General features: G+C 35.8%; 1 protein-coding gene across 33 annotated transcripts in view; it reads left to right on the top strand.

Annotated features, from left to right (window-relative positions):
• Positions 1 to 25,727, top strand: part of NRXN1 (neurexin 1) — a gene marked incomplete at both ends in the record, with an annotated part of 1,125,847 nt that overhangs the window by 507,961 nt on the left and 592,159 nt on the right. For 26 of the 33 annotated variants that reach the window (XM_082643212.1, XM_082643205.1, XM_082643207.1 and 23 more), the window contains 3 exons: positions 6,063 to 6,446; positions 13,560 to 13,763; positions 16,308 to 16,334. In XM_082643212.1, coding sequence (XP_082499338.1) covers positions 6,063 to 6,446; positions 13,560 to 13,763; positions 16,308 to 16,334 — 615 coding nt within the window. The remainder of the gene's footprint in view (positions 1 to 6,062; positions 6,447 to 13,559; positions 13,764 to 16,307; positions 16,335 to 25,727) is intronic. The other 7 variants (XM_082643223.1, XM_082643222.1, XM_082643214.1 and 4 more) reach the window with 1 other exon arrangement.

Below are 25,727 nucleotides of genomic sequence, written 5' to 3'. Positions count from 1 at the left end.
GTTCAGGAAGTTCAAAAAGTACACAAGTGAAAAGTTTTCCTTTACCACACACTCCCCTAACCAATTCACTCCCACCTCCATAAGTAAAATAATTTGGTGTTGAAAAATTCCCAGATATTTTCCTATGCACCAGCATATCTGTAAATATAATTACACATATAAAATAAATGTAGAGCTTCTTTTTTACATAAACAAGATCACTCTTCACCAATTATTGGGTGACTTAAAAAAATACTGAGAACTTTTTCTATGCCATTCTTTGTAGTGACATCAGATATCCCTAGTTTGAATATATCAATATTAACTTAATCATTCCTCTATTGATGGACATTTAACTTTTTGCTTTTGAAAAAATTTCAGTGTTTTAAGCTAATTTATAATGAAAGCCTTCATATTATATCTTTATGCATATTGGTCAGAATTTCTGTAGGATAGATTCTAGGAATTGGAATTGCTGGATTAATTGCATTTTTAATTTTAAAGGTAATGACAGGTTATTTTACTAACAGACTGTTTCAGTCTACACTCTTATCTGCAGTATATGAGTTGCCCTTTTCTCCTCTCTCTTGGCCTTTATTAAATAATATCAAACTTTTAAATTTTGCTCCAAGATTTATTTTGTCATATATCTGTTTAATTTCTGAAATTCCCAGCTCACAGTAATCCAAGTAAGCAAGAAACACATAGTAATAAGCAGAAAACAGAATATTAAGATTGTTTTTTGTTTTGTTTTCAAGCAAAGTTTATTCAGTTCATGTTATAAACCTAGTACATGAAATTGTTTTTAAAAAGACTGAGAAAACTAAAAAGAAAGAAAGTAAAGAAAGAGGAAGGAAGGAAGAAAACCATCCATTCATAATCTCACTACCCCAAAACTCCCATTATTAATATTTTGTCTTTTTTTTTTTACTATCTATTTATGGGACTTATGTATTTTGCATTTTGCATCATACCCTGGAATCAGTGCTTCATTCTGCTTTTATCACTTATATTATGCCTTTTTAATGAGTTTGGATTTGTTAATAGAATACTAAATTTGACAAGTAAATTTATAAGTTTGTGGAATCTGATTCTCTTCTGCAATGAGAGGTGAAGCAGAATTGTAGATAGATAAAATTGATATTTAACTAAAATTATTTTAAGCAGTAATTTCAAAAATTTTTACTCACTGAAGAACTTTAGTGACCATCCAGTCAAGTCCTTTATTTTGCATAAGAGCCACATTGAGGCCTAATGAATCTATTATCTGGCTAAGCTCCTCAGCTAATTAGTTGCAAAGCTAGAACATGAAAATTGGTTTCCTTTGACCAGGCAAAATCATTTCCTATTACAGCACACTATTTTCTACCCCCTCATTTCCCAATCACTTAAACTTTTGCAGTAATTTAAAACTTGAAACCAAATTAACTTATTTTAAATCTCACCTTTTGCTTCACGTTTCTTTTCACTCCATAAACAAATCTTCTGGAAATGGAATAGCCAAGAAAAACTGGATGAGAAAAAGGGTGGAGACTAACAATTTATAAATACCAGATCAAATCATGAAGCTGATTTCTATTTTTATAACTAAGAACAGTTTTCCCCCTTTTATGTATACTTTTACATAAAATGTGAATTTATATTATTTACACTTATGAATATTCTTAAATAAATATTACCTTATCTACTTATCACTTTTGTTTTATCTTTTGCACATGCCATGAAAACAAGTAGGTTTAAATGTTAAGTTAATGTGATTTCTACATTAAGATGATAAAAGTCCTATGTACACAAATATATTTGTTTTTAGCTGAAATTTCATTTCTTTAAAAGCAAAATAGCACAGCAGGGTGCTTCAGATTCTTCAATACTGAAGCATGAAACACTGATCCAAATAAGTTCCCAAATATGACTACCATCTACAAGTTATAATAGCTCAGATATAACAATGTTTTACATAAAATATTTGTTTAATTTGCCAGAAACTCCACATATAATTATAGTGGAAGAAGGTAAAATGTGTGAAATAATCAAACTATTCCAAAGAGAACACATCAATATTTGCAATTCCTGGAAAAAAGATGGAGGGATAAACCAATAATATACTCAGATTTTTGTTTTCTCTTAAATATTTATTTACATGTAGTCATACCCCAAACTTTGGAAAATGCTTATTTTCTATTGATATATACAGCTGTGGCAACTACTCGTCTTTAATGATCAATGAATAAGGTTTAAATAGTCATTTCATGTTTTCTTGGTAACCACTGCCTTTATAACTCGATTATAATGAAATAGGCACTTGAGAACCTTAATATTGAAATTTCAGTGTCCTATATAAGTGTTAAATTGATTTAAATGAATTCAGTGATTCTATGATGAGTCCTTTGCTTAGGTGAAAATGTCCTTTGATTTCATGTCAAGAATAAAATCATTAAGGAATTAGGGATTCAAATCCCTTACCAGAAATATTAGTATTTCAGGATATTTGCACATGTGTAGGCTAAAATATCAATCTCTATTTTAGTTTGACTAAGTAATCAAATATAATTATTATCTCAAATAAATTTTTACTCTTTGAATCTTCAAAATATAAAAATAATCATTTCTGTTCCCACTCAAGTTCTGACCTTTCCCTTTTTTGCCATCCCTTTTATAAAGATTTCCTAACATATAAGTGAATTGGCAAAGCATCTAGAGCATACGTGTAGCTGATTTTTGGTCATGGTTGTTCCATTATGTTTGTTTGCAGAATATTACAGTGAATAATATCTAATACATGCGTTTGCTCGTTGAGACTCCATACCTTGAATCTGGGGCCAAATTAATGAGCTAATTCCTCTTGAAGTTGAAGTTAGGATTATATTTCTTTTGCTTCCTCTCCCACCTTTCATGGCTTCTTCTTCCCATGAGAACTTTAAAACTGTACCTCAAAGGGATGAAAAGGAGCTATGAGAAAAACAACCTTATCCTTTATGATAGTACCCTCTCAGTGTTTTTTGAACTACAGGTTACAACCTGTTAGTTGGTTCTGAAATCAGTTTGGTGGGTCATGTCTAGCATTTGTATTAATAAACTTATCTAATAAGAAAACATTATCGGAGTGCCTCAGAGGTAGTAGAGGTAAATACTTTCCTGTTAAACGGTTATTTCAGTGTGTGTGTGTGTGTATCTGTATGTGTGTGTATGTATGTGTGTGTGCACTGGGCTACATGTAAACCACATGAAACCTGTGGATTAACTTCAGGTGTTGTGATCAGAAAGCTCTAATCTAATCACAAAGTTATAGTGGATATCTTACCCTGGCCACGATGAGCACATTCATAGAGACATATCTGAACTTAGATACTTCGTTCAGAGCAGGCACTAATACACCATAAATAAAAATTACAAGACCTAGTCACCCCATTCTGTCAGACAAACTCTTAATAGATGAGTATCTGAAACACTTGGCAACAGATTTGCCCCGAGAGTATAGGCACACTGAATATGGAAACTCCAGAGTGAACCGAGCTCTGCAAACTATGCAGAGGACACAGAGAGTGGAGTGTTAATGCAAGCCACCGGATTCCCTCATCTCAGGAATCCTCCAAGTATCTTTAGTGTCAGAATTATAACACCACAAATAAGGACAAGACAGTTTTTCCAAGCGTTTTCCCCTCCCTGAGCTAAATCAAGCTTGTTCCATAAATAAAAAGGCCTATTGGAAAAATTGCCGATTTTAAAAATATATCCCCACTCTTGTAAACTTTGTCATTGTTCACTTGCTCTGTGTCTCCTAGCTGTTGTCTCTGAATATGACGTATTCATTTCTAGGAAGTCTTCTTGAACCAATTGGAAAACAGGAGCTGGCATCTCTCTCTCTTTTATGTTAAAAACCTAAAAGTCACTGTGTTCATTACATACAACACTTTGCTTTCCACATTTTTTTTTTAATGTCCACCTTACCTTTTGTCATTAATACTTAACTCTTTCTCATCATTTTCTAACTTACATTAGCTGCTGCAGAGGTTAGGGATCATCTCAACTCACTTCTTAGGGCATTTTGAACAGTTAAAACTGCGTGTAATGAAATTCTATTTAGAAAAGTGTCACCATTCTCTCTCGGAATTATATATTTAATTTCCCCTAAATGATTTTTAAAATATTTTTCTAAGTGGGATTTTCCTGTTCCTGTATGTTCCTAAATGAATTTTCTTCTAGACACTTGCACAAATGTGAACAGTAAAAACGAGCACTTTGTCATTTTCCCCTTTTGCTGCCTCCTTCCAAAATCCCTATTATACCCCTCTCTTTGGAAAGCCAAAATAGCAATGCCTTTGAGTGTTTCTCCCCTAGGAGCTTTTTCCATTTCTTTCTGTGGAAGTCTAGAGAGACAAATGTCTTCTTAATGACTTGGCCGGTGCACGGTCTCTGTCAGCGTCTTCCATGACCTTCTCCCTCACAAAGACAGATCCCATTACACTGCCCATATCTAGGAGCACCCCTCTGCTGGGATTTGGGAGTCTCCTGGGAACAATGCAGGGCCTGGCAGCCCTGTGTGCTTAGATGCACGTTTCACATTCACCACAGGCCATAGTTCCATTTGGAGTGGGCCTTCGCTAGTTGGCGAAATAACTGAAATGCATCTTCCTACCCACCCTCTACACACACTACCCTTTCCCTTCCCTTTCTGTCTCTACCTCTGTACCCCATCTTCTGTCTTCAGGCCTCTCCCATTTTGTCTGCACTCTAAATCCCTGAGGCTTCTAATCCACTTTCTCTTGTTAGACTCTAGGTCCCTAGTCTGCTTTATGGTCTAGACCTGAGAAAGAAATCTGGGATAATCTGGAAATGGGTCAATGTGGTGTCCTTTTTGGGTGTCATATTTGCATTTTTACAAAGATCTTTCTGAAGATAGAATATTAGTGGAATTTTGAGTAATCTGGTGGTACAGGATGAAAGTTTTGATCAGGAAAATACCTGCTGTCTTTCTTTTTTTCTTCTTTTAATGGATTCCATAAATACATAATTTTTTCTGTGATCCTCAGATAATCCCATGTGAATGTCTACCTCTTTATCCTATGCTTAAGGCTAGGATTTCCGTGTGTTTATAAATTAATAGAGTTATTTTCCCCTCACATTGGAGTGAGGAAGAAAAAACAACTTGTCAATTTAGATAAGTAACTAGTTTTTTTTTTTTTTTAAAAGTAAACACCCAATTTGACTTGGTTCTTGTGATGAATCATGATACACAGCATTTATGTAGTGCTTACTACAAACCAGACACTTTACCTGTATTATTTCATTTAACACTCATATGAGGTAGGTCATATTACTATGCCCATATTATGAATGAGTAAACTGAGACCATAGAGGCTAAGCAATAGATTCATACAGCTGAGTGTGATGAAGGCAGGTTTTGACATAGATAATCTGTCAATGTATTGTGTAAAATAAAAACAATGAAGTCAGTTAAGTATGGGGGCACAACACAACCTTTCATTGGTTTGCAGATGCATACCTGCTTTGAAAATGAACACTAACCAAAGAGAGTCTGACTTTATTCCAGAGAGTGATGTAGAATGCCAATTTTTCCTTCTTTCTTTCTCTTTCCCTCTCCCTCTCCTTCTCCCTCCTGCCTCCCACCCCTCCCTCCCCTCCCACCCTCCCCTCCCTCCCCTCCCACCCTTCCTTTCTTTCCACCTTGGCTGAACTGTTAGAGAGTGGTAAGAATGCCCTTTTCTCTTCCCTCCCTTCCTCCCTCCCTCCCTCCCTCCGTCCTTTCCTTCCTTCCTTCCTTCCTTCCTTTTTACCCTGAACTCTTAGAGGCTGACAAACATTCTTTCTTGTCTGTACACTTTGGTTTTCATTCCCAAAGTGAAATAGAACCAGTTAAATGACAGTTTGCCTTATTCTTAAAGTTATTTCATTCCACATTATTTCTGTTCATTTCCCTAGGAAGTACACCAGGAATAGAAAGAAAAATAAGAAATGTCTGCCCTCAAGGAGTTCACGCTCAGGCAGATGCAGGAGAGAAAGTGTGATATTCAGAACAGGTTGCACGCTGTAAAGACCTGTGTGCTCTCTTGTCTTTGCAACAGGTACCATTTCTGTCAACACTCTGCGCACGCCCTACACTGCTCCTGGCGAGAGTGAGATTCTGGACCTGGATGACGAGTTGTACCTGGGGGGCTTGCCAGAAAATAAGGCCGGCCTCGTCTTCCCCACCGAGGTGTGGACTGCGCTGCTCAACTATGGCTATGTGGGCTGCATAAGAGATTTGTTCATTGACGGCCAGAGCAAAGATATCCGGCAAATGGCTGAAGTTCAAAGTACTGCTGGAGTGAAGCCCTCCTGCTCCAGGGAAACAGCAAAACCGTGCCTTAGCAACCCTTGCAAAAACAGCGGCATGTGCAGGGATGGGTGGAACAGATATGTCTGCGATTGTTCCGGAACAGGCTATCTTGGCAGGTCCTGCGAGAGAGGTAGGGTTCCAAAATCCAAGCTGCTGACTCCCCTGAGCTGAAAAGCGTATTCAGCGTGGACCTCAAACTTTAAATGACCATTGAAACATAACATATGCTCTGCGGTAGTAAACTCTCTGCAGGCTGTGCAGCCACACCTGATGTGTGTTACTGATGAGTCCTTAATGATTTTCAAAGGGCGTGATTCTGGGAAGACACAGCTTTTTAAGTATATTGCAGGGATAAATAAATAGTTGAGTCTTTTGGATCCTCTAAGGTATGGGCCTAAGATGTATCAAAGACAATCCCTGTCTCTTTTGCCCGGTTTTTAATTTCAAGACACTAGAAAGTAAAAAAAGGAATGAATTAGACATCCTTTTGGCATCTAGTGCTAATATCTATGTCAAAAATAGCATTCGAAGCAAGCTAAGCTGTGAGTTGCAGCTTCCTTGACACTATTGCCTGAGCCTGTCATTTCACTTTAGTTGACCTTCTCAAGTTTGAAATTTGAAGAGTAAGGTGATTTTAAACCATCTAAGTTATACCAGCGTTTTCAGAAGTGCACCCTAATTTCAAAGGCACTTTGCCTAAGACTCAACTGACCCAATTGGTAGAGGTTCCTTTACCAATTTGATACTAAGACTTAGCGTGTCTGTGGAAGCTCTGAACGGGTGCCTCTTTTTCCTTCTCTTGCAGGAGGCAAAGCTACATTTTTTTTTTCTTCTCCCATTAGAAGTAGAATAGGGTTAAAGGAAGAGTAAAGTGTGATAGCTGTCACCGCTCATTTGCAGACCAGACAAAAGGAAGAAATAGCAGAACAAATATGTCTAAGTATGTTCTTTCATTGACCCGAGTTTCAGATAAATGCTTCAGTCACTATACCCATTGTCACTCATTTTCAACAACGGAACAAAAAATCAATATGAAAAAATATTGACGAGTTGTTGCATGTCCTCTCATGCTCCAAATAACATTGCTCTCTTAGACATTTAGCCTAAAAGTACCTGCCATTTATTTTATTTATTTATTTTATTTTATTTTTTAAAGAAGATGTTGGGGGTAGGAGTTTATTAATTTTATTTTTATTTATTTTTGCTGTGTTGGGTCTTCGTTTCTGTGCAAGGGCTTTCTCTAGTTGTGGCAAGCGGGGGCCACTCTTCATCGCGGTGCGTGGACCTCTCACTATTGAGGCCTCTCATTGCGGAGCACAGGCTCCAGACGCGCAGGCTCAGTAGTTGTGGCTCACGGGCCTAGTTGCTCTGCGGCATGTGGGATCCTCCCAGACCAGGGCTCGAACCCGTGTCCCCTGCATTAGCAGGCAGATTCTCAACCACTGCGCCACCAGGGAAGCCCTGCCATTTATTTTTTAAGCCATACACATTTAGTCTTTTTGACCCTGCATTCCTGAAATAGTTTAATTTACTTAAGCTAACACTTACTAGAGAAGTATTTCTTTTCCAGAATCCAAAGTTGAAATGTAATTTTGATTCTTTATCTTAATAAGGAGGTTCATCAGCTTAATCAATATAAAAATCAATAATAATAACCTAATAATCTAATAATGATCTTAAATTACCTACCAAAATACTATCACTGTTCTGGGTTGTACAATGAGATAGGTCCATAGATAGATAAATATTTTAATCACCTAGATTCATTCATTCTCCTAGTACTTAATTGAAATTCCTGTGAATAGTCATTAGAGGTTAATTATTTCTGCATAGTTTTGTTTGTAAGGTATATATTCTCAGCACATTTTCCATTCTAATTTCAGTTTATTTGTTTGTATAGTATAGTTTTTAGAAATTTCCCAAAGGAGGCAACAACAACAAAGTGACAAAGCTTTTGAGATATATTACAGTTAGATATAACGTGAGATTAGCAGACCTGTGTGATATAAGTGTTTTTTTCTTTTTTTTTTTTTTTTTTTCCGTTACGCGGGCCTCTCACTGCTGTGGCCTCTCCCGTTGCGGAGCACAGGCTCCGGACGCGCAGGCCCAGTGGCCATGGCTCACGGGCCCAGCCACCCTGCGGCACGTGGGATCTTCCTGGACCAGGGCATGAACCTGCGTCCCCTGCATCGGCAGGGTGTTTTCATTTTAATCACTCAGAGAGCTGTCACTTATTCTGATGCCTCCTGCTTAAGTGAAGCTAGAAAAGGGTATAACTGAACTGTCACACAAATTACAAAGGCCTTCAGTTAAATATGCATGGTGTACCACCCTGTGGCAATATTCCGCTACTACATATGGCAGAAATAAGAATGGAAATTGTAGAGCTTCCTAAACCAGAATGAGGGAGAGAAACTATTTATATATTGCAATAATTAGAAGGAGGGGTGGCAAGCATATGCAGCTTTGCAAATGAGAATTTAATAGCAAACTTCATCACTGGGATTCAACATACATTTTTATCTGACAGGTGGCTGGAAATTTCTGCAGATTTCTTTGAATACAGGTTGGTTGTGTACTGAAGAGAGGAGATAGTCATTTTTGTGAGGTTTTTGTTTCTGGACTACCCAGTGTACTGTGAGAAGTCTTTGCTTTTCAGAATTAATTTTCTTGCTCACATTGTGGCATCTCCCAAGAACAAGGGTTATGGATGCTTGTCATGCTCAATACCACAAAATCTGGCTTCTGTCCAGTTCCCAGCTCTGCCCTAGTTCAGTCAACACAAGATCATGTCCAACCCTCAGGGTTTCCAATTCAAAAGAGAGAGCTTTGTGGTTCTTCTTCACATATACTCTGATCACATAAGGCTGTTGATCACATAAAAGTTGACTGACAACTCTTGAAATTTAAAAAAAAAGAAAAAGGCATTTATAAAGTTTCTATTTTACTATTATTGAGCAATAAATGTTAATTTATAAAGAAGCATGTTCAAGTCCTTGGACATTGCAGCATGGGGAACGATGTTGCAATCACATAGAAAATCTTCATTCTTCATTAAGTAAGCAGAAGAGTTTATTAAAAAGATCAGAGTGGGGCTTCCCTGGTGGCGCAGTGGTTGAGAGTCCGCCTGCCGATGCAGGGGACACGGGTTCGTGCCCCGGGGTGGGAAGATCCCACGTGCCGCGGAGCAGCTAGGCCCGTGAGCCATGGCCGCTGAGCCTGCGCGTTTGGAGCCTGTGCTCCGCAACGGGAGAGGCCACAACAGTGAGAGGCCCGCGTACCGCAAAAAAAAAAAAAAAAGATCAGAGTGTATGCTGACTTAGGCAAATAAGAAAATAGTATTTTTTTTATGTGCACTGATCCCATAAAGAAGAGTAGTATAGAAATCGTCCAATTGAATATAAATTGAATTCAGCACCTTCCCTCCTTCTTTATTTTTTAAAACTGAAAATTTGTGGAGACTTGGTCATATAGAAATCCTTCTTGGTTGTATGTATATGGTATCATTGGAGGTCTACTTTATACTTGTTTGTTAAAACTCCAACAGATGGAGGGACAGATGTCAGAGCAATATAATTTGGCTCCCTGTCTGATTTTCATCGCTGACCACAATATGTGGCTGCCTTTCGGCAAAACTGAGCACAGGTGTACATTTTAAACCACAAGAAGGAATAACACAGAAAAGCAAATTTATCAAACTTAACGACAAGGGGGAAGGAGTTGGAGGGGACGAAGTTGAAACTTCTCTCCTGCTGGGAAGTACTGTATTAGCCTTTTAAAGAGCTCTTTTGGGTTCTAAGCGATGTTTACTAATGTTTAAAGGATGCTGCCAAATAGCATAACCTTCAAATGTCAGAATGTTGTTTACCATTTATTTGGCAACTCCAGACTACAACCTTTGCATTTTCCATTTCTTGTCTAATTAAACATTAACTCAGAGGCACTCGAGTTTTATTACTTTACTGTTATTTCATTCCTGCAGCTTTTCAGAGAATGTTAAAGGCCAATGATACTGATTTTTTTTTTACTTTAGATTGTATTTCATACAATATTTATGATCCATTGTCAGTCATCTACATTTCTAAAAGGATGTTCCCTCTACTTAATTTTCAATCAAATTAAGCTACATTTCATAGAAGAATATGAGATCATTTAAAAAATGATTGTTGAATAATAGAGACTAGATTTACAGATTAAATAAATAAGAGAAAACTAAAAATATTTTTGCCCTTTTCTCTGTATAACACTAAAGTAACTGAACAATTGATAATGGCTTGTAAGTTTTTATTCAACTATTTGTTGCTTTATAGATATGGACAATAATTGGCTATAAATTAGGAAGAGAAATGGTAGAGATCAAATTTCTTTAAGATTATACTAGAAGCATTTTTTTTCTAGTATTCACTACAACTTTACAATCATGTTTTAATTATTTTTTGAGCAACTCCTACTAGATTTTCTTTAGGGAAACCTTATTGGAAAAATATGATGTAGATTTGTGATATGAGGTAGAACCACCATATTTTAAGGGGATCATATTTTATTTTCTCAGTACTTAGGTCAGTGCTTAGCCATGAGACCCCTGTTTTGGTAAACAGACCCCTCTCCTAGTCTGTCTTTTGTGGCATAATTATGGCTTTCGACGTAGACTTTAAGGAATATTTTGTTCATCTATATTACCAAAATTAGATTCACTTATAATAGAATAAATAATCTCATTAGTGAGTATTTATGTATGTATGATATTCAAATTGAAATATGCTCTTTCATATATCCTTAGTATCAAGTGCAATTGTCAATTCAGATAATTTTATCGAGGCTCTACTGTTTGCCTGGCACTTTTTGGTGCACTCAGCTGATGATAGAGCAATGAATAGCAGAGCTCAGCTTCTGCTGTAATGACTGTCACATACTAAAAGGCAAAGACAGATTATACTATACAAACAAATCAGAAATGGTAATTTAAAAAAAGAAATGGTAAGTAGATATAGAATAACTGGAGGGGGAATTAGAAGCAGGATTTGAAGCAGGCGTCTCTGGAGTAACATTTGACCAGAGACCTGAATGCTGAAGGAACAAGCCATATAAAGATCTAGGGGTGAGACCTTTTAAGACAGAAGGTTCCACAAGTGCAGATACTTGAATGAGAGATGAAATCAGTGTGGCTGGAGTATACTAAACAAGGGAGGACGTGCTAAAAGCTGAGGCCAGAGAGATGGGCTGGGGCCGAATCACACACAACCTTATAGGTTAATGAAAGGAATACAGATTTTATTCTAACTGCAGTGGTGGGAATCTATTGGCGAGGGGTGGGGAGGTGAAGGATGGAGGTGTGGGGGGTGGGTGTGCACAGTTGAAGCAATGAAGTGCTATTGAATCTGATCGACTTCTTTAAAAGTTTAGCCTGGATGCTGTGTATAGGGAGAAAGAGTAGAAGTAGGGAGACCATTGAGGGAGCTATCATAGTGGTCTAGGTGAGACATGAGAGCAGAGTCTAAGGTACTATAGCGGCAAGAACTGGTTGATTCAGGAAATGGATTGGAATCAGAGGCTGCAAGACTTGCAGATTTGCAAATAGATTGGATGTGGCAGAGAGGGTAAGAGAGAACGCAGAAAGGTTAAGGTCTGAATAATGGTGTTAAGCCATTTACTGAGATGGAGAACACTGGGGCAGGAACATGTTGAATTTGTTCATTTTTGGTGTGTGTATCTTATTCAGATTGGAGATGTCAAATAGGCAATGGCTGATGGATGTTTGATGGGGCTCAGGAGAGAAGTCAGGACTGTGAATAAGTATTAGGGGGAGTGAGCATGTGAGTTGACCAAGATCCCTTAAGAGGTAGAGAGAAAAGAGAAGGGCCCTAAGGAGGGAGTTCTGGAACCCTCAGCACTTATCTGTTCTGGATGTGCATTCAGTCCCACGAAGATAACTAATGATTAAAGTCTGTTAAAAGCAATACTTGATTTTCCTGACTTTTTGGAAGATAATCTTTCAAAACCACAACTCCAGAATATAGTCTTCATAATAAGCATGGTTTCATCAGTAAAGTTAATTGTTGTAAATAGGCAGGATAATGAGAATTTCCTAGTTTATTTTAATTTCAGGTAGGTTTTCTTTTATTAAATGCTATTCTGAGTTATCAGAACCCATGAGAAAGCAAAATGACTCATACTTGTTTTGCAGGGTTCCACAACCGTATGGTGTTTAACATTAAGGGGTGCTATTTCTTAAAACAGTCAGTTTGAGATCAACAGTTTTGCTATTCGCTTCTCTATGTGTTTAATGCAGCATTAATCAACTTCCCCATTAAAGCAATCCATTTTCCTTTAGTAGCACACACCCACACAAGCTTGTCAGTCCCACCCCCATCCTTACTCAATGTTACCCAGGTACATAGTTATTGACTTTTTGGTGATAGCTTAATTTTTTCAGAACACCATGGTGGTGCTTACAGATAATGCTTTAAGTTACCCCTTATCTGCAAATGAACTTACAAATGAAGTTACAGTTTGTGTCTTTGTAAAAAAGAATTACCTTGTTAACCATAGTGACTCAGAAGAAGCATTACCTGTTGTTTGGTAATATCAATTTTTCTTCTGTTTTTGAACATCACCTCTGGAAAAGTGTTGGCCTGAATCCTATATTTAAGTCATATTTTTTTATGTTTCTTTTTTGATTGTATTAGGGCAGAAATTATGAAAAAGATGATAATAACTTTTCTTAGAATCATGGGCTTTTTGGGTAAGCAAAGGCCTTAGAGATACTCTAGTAGCACCCTCTCATTTTGCAGGTGAAGGATGCAGAGCCAAGTTTAATTTCACGGAGCTGATCAATGGCCTGACCATATATAAACATGTATATACAGTTGCTAGTGCTTCAAGCCAGGCTCACTCTATGGCTATACGAAAAAAAATATGATGTCTGCTCTTGAGAAGGGATATGCATACATGAACATGGATAATCTGACATGATGAATGCTATAGGTAGAAAGTGCTCTGGGTACAGAAAGGAAAGTGCAGCCACCTCTGCTTCTGGACTTTAGCAGATACTTCACAGAGGAAATTCTCTTTCCTGTGACTTCTCTTTCTAGTTAAAAAAAAAAATTGCTCATTTCGGAAGAAGATGAGCTGAGTTTGTGTCTTGTGTTTTATATGGAAACCTTTAATAGGTCATGCTTTTCCTTTTCAAGGTATAAATGCACTAAACTGACCAAGAGCTTGTATATTCATTTCCCATCTATAGAAGCAACGGTTCTGAGCTATGATGGGAGTATGTTTATGAAAATCCAGCTCCCGCTGGTGATGCACACGGAGGCTGAGGATGTATCCTTACGGTTTCGGTCCCAACGCGCATATGGCATTCTCATGGCAACCACCTCCAGAGACTCAGCAGACACCCTCCGCCTGGAGCTGGACGCAGGACGTGTGAAACTGACGGTCAATCTAGGTAACAACTCGCCTTCCCCCATTGAACTAACACTTTTCACTTTTTATTCAGTTTTGCCTGCAAACATTTATCAAGTAGCCTGTTTGCCATGGAAAGTTAAAACATTTAATGGTCTCATCTCCATTATTTAAATTCATTTAGGTTTTGGGGACATCTTTTTATTGTTTCTATTTCGTTAACATAATTTACTGTTTTGTGATTCCTACCACTGAGGGTTCTTCAAAGGGAAGCCATACGTATTAATGAGGTTAATTGAAAGTATAAATGTTCAGGCTTAATGATGCCTCAAACTGAATTTCCTATTTTTATATTGACTGACACTCTGATTGGTTATAGGTGAAATCCTTTTAGATAAAACAAAAATACACCAACTTTTACTTGGATAACATATGCTATAAAATGTCAAATTTCTACTTAGTGATCTAGATCAACAGTTGCTCTTACTCTACTCCTTGGGCTTCTCCTTTGAATAATTACCTTTGTGGTATTCCATCATTTCTGTTTGGAAATACTGTGTGGTGATATTTTGCTATCAAACAGCAATACACAACCCTTCAATGCCCAAAGTCTGCGGCCCTCAGCAAACAGCCATGAGAACACTAAAGACACAGACTCTTCTGCAGAAAAATAATGCTTTCCTGCTTAATTGTAGCATTCAGAAAGAGTCACTACAGTAAAACCTCACCAAACTGGATGAAATCTGGGGGAAGACCAGGCTGAATTAAGAAAAAGTCTAAATTGTAAGAAAAAAAAATTGTAAGCAGTTTTGTTTTCAGTTACATTCAAAAGCACAAATTAATAGCTGGAAAAATCTTAAGGAAAGGTCTTACTAGGCTGATGATAATGGGTGGTTAAGAATTGTCCATAATTAACACATTATTTCATGTTAGTTGTGCCATCATTGTATAGTAAATTACCTGAAATCAGTTTTCTTCCCAAACTTAGCCTTTCATAATTTGTTTAGTTTTTCTCAGGCGATCTCCGCTCATATTGAATGAAGAATTACAAATATTCTGCCCAATACATTTCAATATTTTCATTAACTCCAAATAATAGGAGTACAAATTAATGAGGTTTTACTGTATTTCCTGGAAGTGCTGAGTACACACAATAATGAATAAACAGAGAGAAAAATTCAAGACTACATAGATTTACAAAAAGAGTAGTAAAATGTGATGAGGTAAGGCATTTGTGAAAACCCCACATACATTTTCAAATTCTGTTGGGCAGAATAGTAGCTCATAAAATATAAAATTACTTCATTGGTAGTTTATTGCATACAATTGCATCAATTAATATTAGTTAAATTAAGTTCAATAATAAGACTTTTTTTTAAGATTACTAAAGAATCCATAGTACTCTTTTACAGTTCTGTTAGAGTTCCCCCTAGTGACAATGATAGGTTACTACAAGTCAATCAAAATTGCCTAATTGCAGTAAAGGGGCTGTTAGCCCTGGGAGGGGGACACGCTCGCTCATGGGAATTTTCCAACAGCAAAGCATTCTGTGGAAAGAGTTGTGTAGGTGCTGATCCTTGGCTGTTTGCAACCACTTTTCTGATGCGGTTGACGACACATGACAAACTCAGCTATATGGAAACAGAATCTAGGTTTGTATTTTTCATGTTCCCCAAAGGCATTAAATACTACAAACAAAACCAACAAATATTTATCTATATATAAAATAAACATAAAACATGCCACATGATCCTTTAAAGATAACCCTTATAATCACAGTCTGTGTTATCCAGATTAGACATTCTGTTCTTAGGGAATCTGATTTTATATAAGAAAGTATAGGAAAAGGAAAATCAATAGCAGTAGTTACCATGACACTTACTACGCAGAGATAACATTGTTAGCTCCTAACAAAGGGATAGGTATATGTGCTCCAAAGAATGACACTACTCCTTAGCCACTAGAATTTCTAAAGGGAACAGTTGTTTCTTTCTTCCTCCAATTAATACAAGGCACGGAATCTAGCTAACACATGGCTCTTACCTTTTTTGCCCAAGCAAATAATAATAATAATAAATACATTAGGGTGAAATGAGAATAATTTCAACTAGCTCTCCATTTGACCATGAAAATTCTATAGGATTCTGTTGGCCTTTGTGGGATAATAGATTTTGGAGGTTCAAGATGTCTGAGCCTAGCTGAGCTTGCACTGTACCCCATTGTGACGGAGCACTTTTTAATTATATTGAAAACAATGATTTGTTCTTTCACAGATGGGGAGAAAGCTGCAGCCAGTCTAAGCCAAGCATCTTTGACAGTTAACAATTCGTTATTTCACTTAGATTTGTCACCATGTAGCTTTGTTTGAATTGGCCATTTTTAAAAAAACCTTTTAATTGTTGTTTCCAATGGTGCAGTTTTATAACAATGAATCTGGGTTCTAGAAGTATGTAAAGAATAAATAATATGGAGTGGCCATATTTGCATGTGTCTGTCCCCGGAAGGGTGGACTGTGATTTTATTGGATGTCTGCAGCTATTACCTTGAAGGATAAATTTTCATTTTTCATCTATTCTTCCCCATCTAGATTGTATCAGGATTAACTGTAATTCCAGTAAGTGCCTATTCAAAATTTTTAAAATGTTATTCCTCCATTATGATGTAGCTAGTCAAGAAAAAAGAGAGCAAGAGAAAGGCATTTATAAAACTCATGAATTCACTTTTGAAGTATACCAGTCCATCATCTGGGTTGTAAAAATTCATTTTGAAATCTGTCCAGCTGAAGACTTTCCTGCTTCAGTTCCTACCTCTAAGTGGGAAAAGAGGTGACAAATATCTTGTAACAGAAGGTGCAAACGTCTCTGTAGACCTTTGGATAAAGCAAATAGCATTTGTATTTTGGCAGATCTTGGACTCCAGTAGTTCTCTTCACAACCAAATTAGGAGAAAATACTGTGGGATCTTATTTCCTTCACTTTCTGTTTTTATCTCTTAACTCAAATATAGAAGAAAAAAATCTTTTCATGTGAAAGTTACTATTAAACCCTTCTAAATTCAACCAAAATTTTACATTGGAAAATGTGTGTTTTTCCAAGTTTTATGTATATACAGAAAATTACTTATCTAAAGAGTTTTTTCTTGTACATTATGACTATTTACATAATGAATTTTTACATCCTAATCATATATCTGCAAAAATAACCAAAACCCTTCAAATCTGTGATATGCATGCCAAATGATGAGTTAGAAAAGATGCATGGACTGAGTTTTTTGATTTGGACTAGAGAACTTGAAAGGATGTAAGGACTGTGATTTTATTTTGAGTTGTAGCATTATCTGAAGTGTAAACTTATTTTATTTCTTTACGTAAATATTTAGGTTTTTCTTTTCCAGGTTTTGCTGACCACATTGAGGAATCTCATCTAATATACCAAAGTTGTTAGTTATTTAACTAAAATGGTTCTAACAAGCTTCTGATCTTTCACTGTCATAGTCAGTAAAACATTTTTTTTATATCCTTGGAAAATGCTGAGTATGAGTTGATGGAGTCTACTCCCAAAACCTTTGGCTGTGTTTCCAAATGTCAGTAAGTCATCCTCTGAAGAATAAAATGACGGTCTCCAACTTACAAAAACAAGAAGCTTTATCTAATTAAATGCATGCTATTTCAAATACCCGTGCTTCTTACAACTGAGATTTGTCTTAAAATATTTTAATATTCATATTAAAGCAGAATAAAAGCCAGTCTTTCCAATCATAACAATAAAAAGGTAACTGAATCATGATTTATGAAAACAATAAATTATTATACTATCATACAGGCATAAAAATCATCTCAAACAGAATACAGTTCCAGAACTAATCTCTCAGAGCTCTAACACAAGTAGAATTTTTCAAGTATACATCACCTCTTCTCAAACCCTATCTTTACTACACTCTCTGAAAAGGAGCACAGGTTTAGAAGTCTGATACCATGGTCCAGTTTGCTTTCAGCTCTGGAGCATAGGTGCAGACAAAGTGGCAACTCACAAAATCTTTTCCCAAAGCCAGATTTGTGACTCAGTGCAGCTGTAGATGTTCTTGATTCTTCCTGGATCTTAGAAAATCCATGTGAGGAAACTATTTTTCTAGACTTCTGCTTTAATTTTATTTATATTAGGCATACAATAAAGCATGGGTTTTTATTTACAAAATATAACTACATAAGGTCTAGTATTTAATGGAAATTAACCCCATCAAAGGTGCTTCTGTGTTCTCAGCTCTATCAATGTTTTTTTAAGATACTTGTTTATATTCTAATTACCCTTGTTAGCTACTTCTCTTCATTTGGCTTATTATTATAAGACTGATATTAAGCATAGTATTTTCTCTGGATATTTCACAGAATAATACCTTTGAGGACAAAGGTTTTTGCTGGTTAGTGGATTTTTTCCCTTTTTAAGGAGTGTGTGTTACACTTAAATTACTTGAATTAAACCAGTGATTGTGAGCTTTCAGTGCACACCTCGGACAGGACTGCAAATGCCTTAACTTGACAGCAGTCACTGGAAAGAACATTCAGTGATCAGGTAATGTTTTCATTTCCTCTGCCTTTGTTTTATTTGGGAAGTAGTGGGCAGATGTAGCCAGAACTCCAAGTTCCATCTAGAATTCATGTTATTACTCAACTTTGAGGATAGGGAGGAATTTACATTTCAAATAATGCAATTCTAACTCACAGTGATAAATAAGCAGAGATGTCCACCTGGACTGCATTTTGTACCCAATAAAAAATATAAATAAAATAATTGTATCTCAGTATAACTTGTAGTTTAATGAAAGATTGACTTACTACATTTATCCTCTATAAGCCATAAGTTTGTCTGAAACTGAAATGTACATTTACTAAATTACAACCTTCTACCACCACCGTCTAAAAATTATACCATACCTTAGACATCAATTGTGTTTTGAGCTTAATAAGAAATACCTCAATTGATGTCTTTAAGAAAATTTCCACAGAAAGTATACAAACTGTAACATAAAAATTATCTTACATTGAGAATGAATATTAAACTCTAAATTATTAATTTTGAATGGAAATCTTCTCCAAATTCTCTACACTTACTCAGAATTGCTCGGCTGTTTCCTGTAGTCACTCCATCCTTTCTCATCACCCCTCCACCCTCCCTTCCTCAGTTTACAGGAGATATTACTTGATATGGAAAAGAAAATATATAAAGCATCAGACCCTCCAATCTTTGCTACTGAAGAATAGGTAGTAAGTGAGGAGGGCGGAAGGTCTAGCTGCATTGCATGTATTCAGACCTCTGGGACTAGGAGATGGCAGATACGTTTCTTTTTCAGCCCTTGTGTCAGTAGTTTAGATGCAGCAGTGGAATCTTCCATGCACAGGCCAGGGGAAAGCCTTTTGTTAAGGTCCTTTTGAGAAAGGGCTGATTTGATTTCCAGGGACCATCTCTGTCAGATTCTTTGTTGCCACCTTTCCCCCCTGCCCCATAGGAAAAGCTGTCAAAAATCTTTAAATGGAAGGAGAGAGGCTGTTTTTATTTAAAAATCAAAAGCTTATTTTTATGTGTGGAAAGGGTATTTTTTAAAAAGAACTGTCTCTGTGAATAGCGGTCATGTCAGTGTCAAAATGTATGCTTTGTTCTCTCCGATTACAAATGGAATGTCTCTGCACACAATCCCAGACCAATCTCAGTTCATTGATGTCCATTAGCTTATTTCATTGCTAAAATATGTTTGTTATCTGCAGCTTGGTATTAGATTAGGTCAGTATTTGCAGATTCACAGATGGGAAGGTGAACACAGAGGTGTTATTATATGGCCCTCCATCCTCCTCTGTCCAGGGCAATCAGATTATTCTTGCCTCCCCAGTCAACTCCAACATGGAGAACCATAGTCTACCATCATAAAATCATTTTATATGGGAGATGGAAAAGGACTGTCTAGTCACGTTCTTTTGACATAAAGATCAATTATTTGAATTAATGAAAAAAGACAAATTACAGATGATTTTACAAAAAAAAATTATTATAGAAATATTTACAAAAAAATATGTACAAATACCAACTGATCATTAACAAGTTATTACCAAAAGAGGCCAAGTCAGACTGAATAGTACTTTGTAACTGAGACATGAATTGTTTGCATCAGAAAGTAAGTGTATGAGAGTCTCTTGCCTAGTCCATAGTATTGATTGACTTAAGACTTTTAAAAACTATAAAGAACACAAAAGAAATTTTCTACCCCTTGTGAAATTTTCTCAAATGAATTATTAGTAGGGCCTGTAGTAAGTACTATTAGAAAGGCCATTGGTCTTATTCTGCATTCTCTTTGTCTGCCAAAGTATGTAGCCTGAGATAGGGTGACCAAGACAGTCTCAATTTCAAATTTGCTGCCCAGTAATTCGCAACAGTACATCCAAAGTCATTAGGCTATATATTTCTATATAATTTTTTTCTGATAATTTCGCATCGTGGTAGTGTATTGCTTGCTTCAATAGTCCCATTTGTTTTTTCTTTCTCTCTTGTTCTAGTAACCTTACAAATTGTTAGTATTATAATCTGAAGGTTTAAATACATTGAAAATTTGAAAACTAAACTTGCTCCTATCAACTATAGGTGAGTCCTAATTGTCATATAAGTAACTACGTTAAAGATGTAGTGGATGCAAGGAAGCTTTTGTGATTTTGTTTTTGTTAGTGTTTTCTTTCCGTTTTTTTTTTTTTTTTTTTGTCTTTTCAAGTCAATGACATAATTATGGAATATCCTGCTTGCCCACAGGAAAGTTTGGGGCCGCCTCTACATTCATATAAAAAGTGGCTTTTCATAAACCCATGTTCTCTGATGTTTACTTTGCTTGTTTATTTAATTATTTGTGTTTCTTTAATCCTTACACATGTCTCTTCTCCTGCCCACCTGCTCTTCCTTCCTACCAAGATTTACTCTTCTTACTTCTCCATTTCCAATGTTGTTTACTCCTGTTCTCATTCCTCTTGTTTTCTTACAAGAATAAAAACTCTCTGGGTTGAAAAAAAATATTTTAGTAGGCAGAGCTTCCAACCATTTTTGGCTTCTTACAGAAACTGGTTTATTTAAGACACAGAGACAACAAAATTGGAGATGACATTAATGTGGACAGAGTGTCAAGGGTTGAAGTTCAGCTCCTTTTCTTTGTAGTTCATTGTCTAAGGATTGGAGAGAAAGGGAATCTAAGGCCAAGTATTTAACCTCACTTTTGATTTGGAGATAGTGAAGAAGTGCTCTGAGTAATATGTTATCGGAAAATGTACTATGATGGATGTCTGTAGTGGATAATAAGATCTTTGTATTATCATTTTATTACCAGGATGAAAAGATCAACTAGATATTAGTTATCACCAATTTTTTTATGTAGATAAAAATGGAAAGCAATAAAAGAATGCAAAATGTCAACCAGTGGCACTTAAGCCATATTAGATTGCTTTGATCAGGCTACCACTTGGCAGGCTACTTGAAAAGATATGAGGAAATTTCTGGAGGCTGGCTGTTGTTAACATGAAACAAATATTCAGGTCAGAGCAGCTGCCTGGTGCCTGAAGAGCAGAGAACTGCAAAAAGGAGCCTCTGACTCTGCCTCCACATAATCATCCCTTGATTTGTAGAGTTCTTTCAATCATTGCCTCTCAGTGACTGGTGCTGTCCGTCCACCTAGGATAGGAACTGCTCAAGGAATAAAGGAAGATAAATATATACATGCAGAAAAGAGGAGTTTTGTTTGTTTTCTGCTGTTGTCATTTTTTAAAGTTTAAAGTATATATGAAAGAAAGGAAAAAGAGAGAGTTTATGAATGAGTATTTTTAACAAAAATCTAAAAGAAATTACATATAAAATATAGAGACCATAGATTTCTGATGAAAAACAAATAGCCAAAACAGGCAAAGGGAATTAGCACATGACAGTGAGTCTTTAAAAAAAAATCAAAATTGGAATAAAATTTAAGGAGAGCCCATTTGGATTTTCCATATCTAAAATTTATGAGAATTATAAAGAAGAGTACACATTTAATGACTACATAGATTGTGCAAAATTGTAGTGCGTGGGCTTGATAAGTAGAAGAGTTGGGTCTATTTTAGTGAACAATTAATTGGTTTATTGCTTATATGCAAATATAAAATGCTGAAGTGTTTTAAAAGATTGCTCTTTTGTGCAGGTTAAGAATTCATCTTGAAATCACACTCAATTATTAATTTGTTCAGTAAAGCATTTTCTTATTACTAGTGCAAAAGGGTGTGCTCAAAGTAATACAAAATTCCAGATTGGCATTGGCCAAATTCATCAAATTATCTTTCATTGTTGAAAGTTAGTATTACAACAATGGCCAAGGTAGAAATTGTCAGAAAAACTTATAAAGTTTCAGAAGAAACATTCTGAATTTGATATCCCCTTGGCTTCTGTGAAAAGGAAATTTTCTTTTATACCACAAAATGTCACAAATTTTGAGACCACAACCTGTTGGTTGGAGGTTTTTATTGTGTTATTAGAGCTGGTTTCTAAACATTTGCCATTTCCTTCATAGCTTAGAGTTTCTTTTTGTTTTTGTTTTTTCTTTGGTAGAGAGGTAGCATTTTAGCATGCTATCATTGATCCAGAAAATCAAAGGTAAAAATATGAATTAGACATTAGACATTCCTAGCCATTATTAAAAAATTTCTTTTTTACATTTAGTCAATCTCATTGTAAGATGTATGATTAGAATTTCATTAATTTTAAAGAAAACAATTTCTTTTTTGTATTTGGAGCATTTTGTCTTTTTACTGATGTATCTTTAATGATTCAGGTTCATACAGAGTTAATCCTAAAGGATCAGAAAGACTAAAAAGTACCCAAGAACTTCTGTTTAAAATAGCCTCTAATCCGTTGGACAGCCTTAATGTTCAATGATGATCTAAGGTGCCATGTCAAATAACTGGTTTTACTAGTGTAGACAAATATAGATTAGAATTTTTTCAAGAATGTTTGCATTCCTAATTTTCCTCAAAAGAAAGCCACTAACAATTTACACTTTGTCAATTGCTTACCTGTCAGAGAATATGAAAACAAATGCTGATTGTGGATTTCAATTCCTCATGTAGTTGCTAGACAGGAATTATGCATCTGCTACCTTCTAAAGAGGATGCATAATTTAAAAGATGCTTTGTCCACTTAACCACAGGTCAGGCATGATTAATATAAGCCTCTAGCTGAGCTTCCATTTAGCTTCCTCTTCTCTACTGACTCGGTTCTGCTTGATTATAGCTTCTACTTTTTCATGTCTTGTGTTTACTCATGGTGTCTCCTACCTCATGGTTATTGTTCACTGCCTCTTCCTGTGCATGTCTTTTGACTTTTTGCTGCTCCTTCAGCTGTTGACTCAATGTATGCTATGTATTCAAACTCCCCTAGAAAGAGAATCAGTATATTCATTACTTATACCTGTCCTGTTGAGCAGAGATTTCAAATCATGTCACCTCACAAGACACTGTCCAGATTTAGCTTTGGGGGCAGATGCCCACTGGTGATCCAGTCAGCTGTCCTCAGAGCAGGACAGTATACTCACCTCCAAGGGGATGTAGGAGCAGCAGGCTTTCTCCACAAACATCTTTTTTCCAGGCTGTCTGATTAAAAATTTTTTGACTTTAACTGTGAAATACCCTTGAGGATTACAATTTCTTCAACACATTACTGGCAAACATATGGTACGTAAGTCAAGTGGGCAAGGCTCTTTAAATCAGGGGGGAAATGCATGGGACCATCAAAAAACTTGGAGATTGAAATATTCAGTGTGCTCAGAGCTCTTATCCATTTCTTTCACTTGTTACCAATGGGAGCAAAGAGCAAGATGGATAAGAAGTGTATTATGAAAGCAGTTTCCCCAAAGGTAAAGTAAGAAATTCTAAGAGTATCTCAGTTACTATTACTTTTATTGTACTTAATATTGGATTGTTTGTTGTCATTTGTTCTTTGAATGCATCTTTCATACAGTTGTGAGAATTCTTCACCATCCCACCTTCCCAGGAGATCAGACTAAATATAGGCTTGAAATATTTTATGCATAGTGCTATTGAAATAAATGTGTAACACGTGTATCTTTAAAAATATAGGGTCATGGTGTGCAAATGTTTTGCAACAGGTTCTTTTCCTTCAGCAACATACTGTAAACATTAGGTCCAGTATGTGACTATAACATGCAGTATTTTAAAATCTGATCTACTGCTTATTTCAGATTTTATACTGAAGTGATATAAAGCAGGTCCAGGTCACTGAGCCAGTTGAAGAAAGATAAAATAGGGAGAAAACATTTATGTACAAAAATAAGTTCTATGATGATTCATCAGTGACCTCAGAGCAATCAAATGAAAACTGATTGGAAGCATCTGTGAGCAAGATCTTGAGAAACAAACCAGATTGGAATAACCATAAATGAAGAAATACTTCTAGATGTGTTGGTATAAGTTATCATCATTGACACTAACCCACTAAAGTGAAAGCCTAACTAACATAATCTCACTATAGCAAGACTGACCAGGAACAAGCACACAGATATAACATTACTTCTAGCAGTTGGTTGACCAGCTCCAGGGACCCTCCAAGCACTCTCTCCTGAGATTAACCAAATTAATCTTGTGTAAAATTTAATTGCTGAGAGCCATTGCTATAGTTGGGCAAGCACCGTCTTCGTATACCTCCTGTTTAGTAAGGCAAGTCATTCATTTCAGAAGACTTTGATCCCAAAACAACTTCAAACAAAGGAGTAATCCCAATATTTTTCCAGTTACTAAAATAAATAGTCAAATAGAATCATAGCCCTCAAGTTAGTGACTATAAGTAAGCCTGATAAATAAGCTAATTATGATAAAAGAAAAAATTAAGTTAGCACTATTTGTTATTGCAATAATAAAATCCAAAATAAAGAATTTAGTAAATCATTGTATCAATGCTTTGAAAAAAAAATTTTATATTATCATTCTAATTTTTACATGATGAATGAATGAATTATCATGTATTATTTGTCCATAACCTCCTTTGGGCAATCACTGAGGAAAAAAAAGAAAAAAGATCAAAACAAATGAGATGCTACAGTTCAAAAATTCTAAAGACAAACTATCCCTTATCATATGCCTTAGAATGCATTTTCTTAAAAAAAAAAAAAGTTGGTTGTAATGTTTACAACAAATACTGAAAGCTAGATTTTCAAACACTGATATGACTTACTTGTGAAATGAAAAGAAGGGGACAAATAAACTTTAACAAAGCCAGAAACTTACTTTTTTTTTTCTAATATGCCTCTTATTTGGGGAGAAGGTTTTTACAAGAATACCCCCCAAAATATTGAAGGACTCGCATTTAATGATATTCAAATGCACTTACAGTAACACACGGGTAAAGCCATTGTTCCTTGAATTTTACAGAACTGTACATTCTTCTTGGTCTTCTCATTAAAATGAATTCTGTAGCTATTAGTGTGTTTGGATGAGAAATCATATATTTAATTTAAAAATCTTTGCATTTGTGACTATAATCCATGGCTTTGTTTATGGAATGTCAAATTGAATATTTGTAAATTTCCAAATGCTCAGTATCTGTATACTTTTTCATTTTTTTCATTCAGATAGCTTGGCATTATGTAGGTATTACATAAGACATGTTTAAGTAAGTGTCAACATAAATCAATATAATCCTTTTCATGTTACGCCAACGTTGAGTCTATTTTCAGGTTAAAATGCTTTATTAAAATCATATTAAGTATTTAGTACTTAATTTTATACTTGCAAGCTATCCTATTATGTGATAAGCATTTCTTGGAAATGACCTTTTTTCCTTAAAATAAAGTCACAGTCCAAATTTTTCCTTTCATTATAATAGGTTTATTTTATTATGCTTTGTCCCAAACCAGTCATTTGAGCTAGATTAGATTTAAAGAAACCTCTTTTGAAACATTCTTTTAGCAATATATTTATATAATTTGTGTTCATTTTTACTGT

Source organism: Mesoplodon mirus (assembly GCF_964341445.2).
Source record: "Mesoplodon mirus genome assembly, chromosome: 14".
In the NCBI taxonomy this organism is placed as follows: Eukaryota; Metazoa; Chordata; class Mammalia; order Artiodactyla; family Ziphiidae; genus Mesoplodon; species Mesoplodon mirus.
The sequence above is the reverse complement of the archived record's forward strand: the minus strand, read 5'-3'. Positions and strand labels throughout refer to the sequence as shown.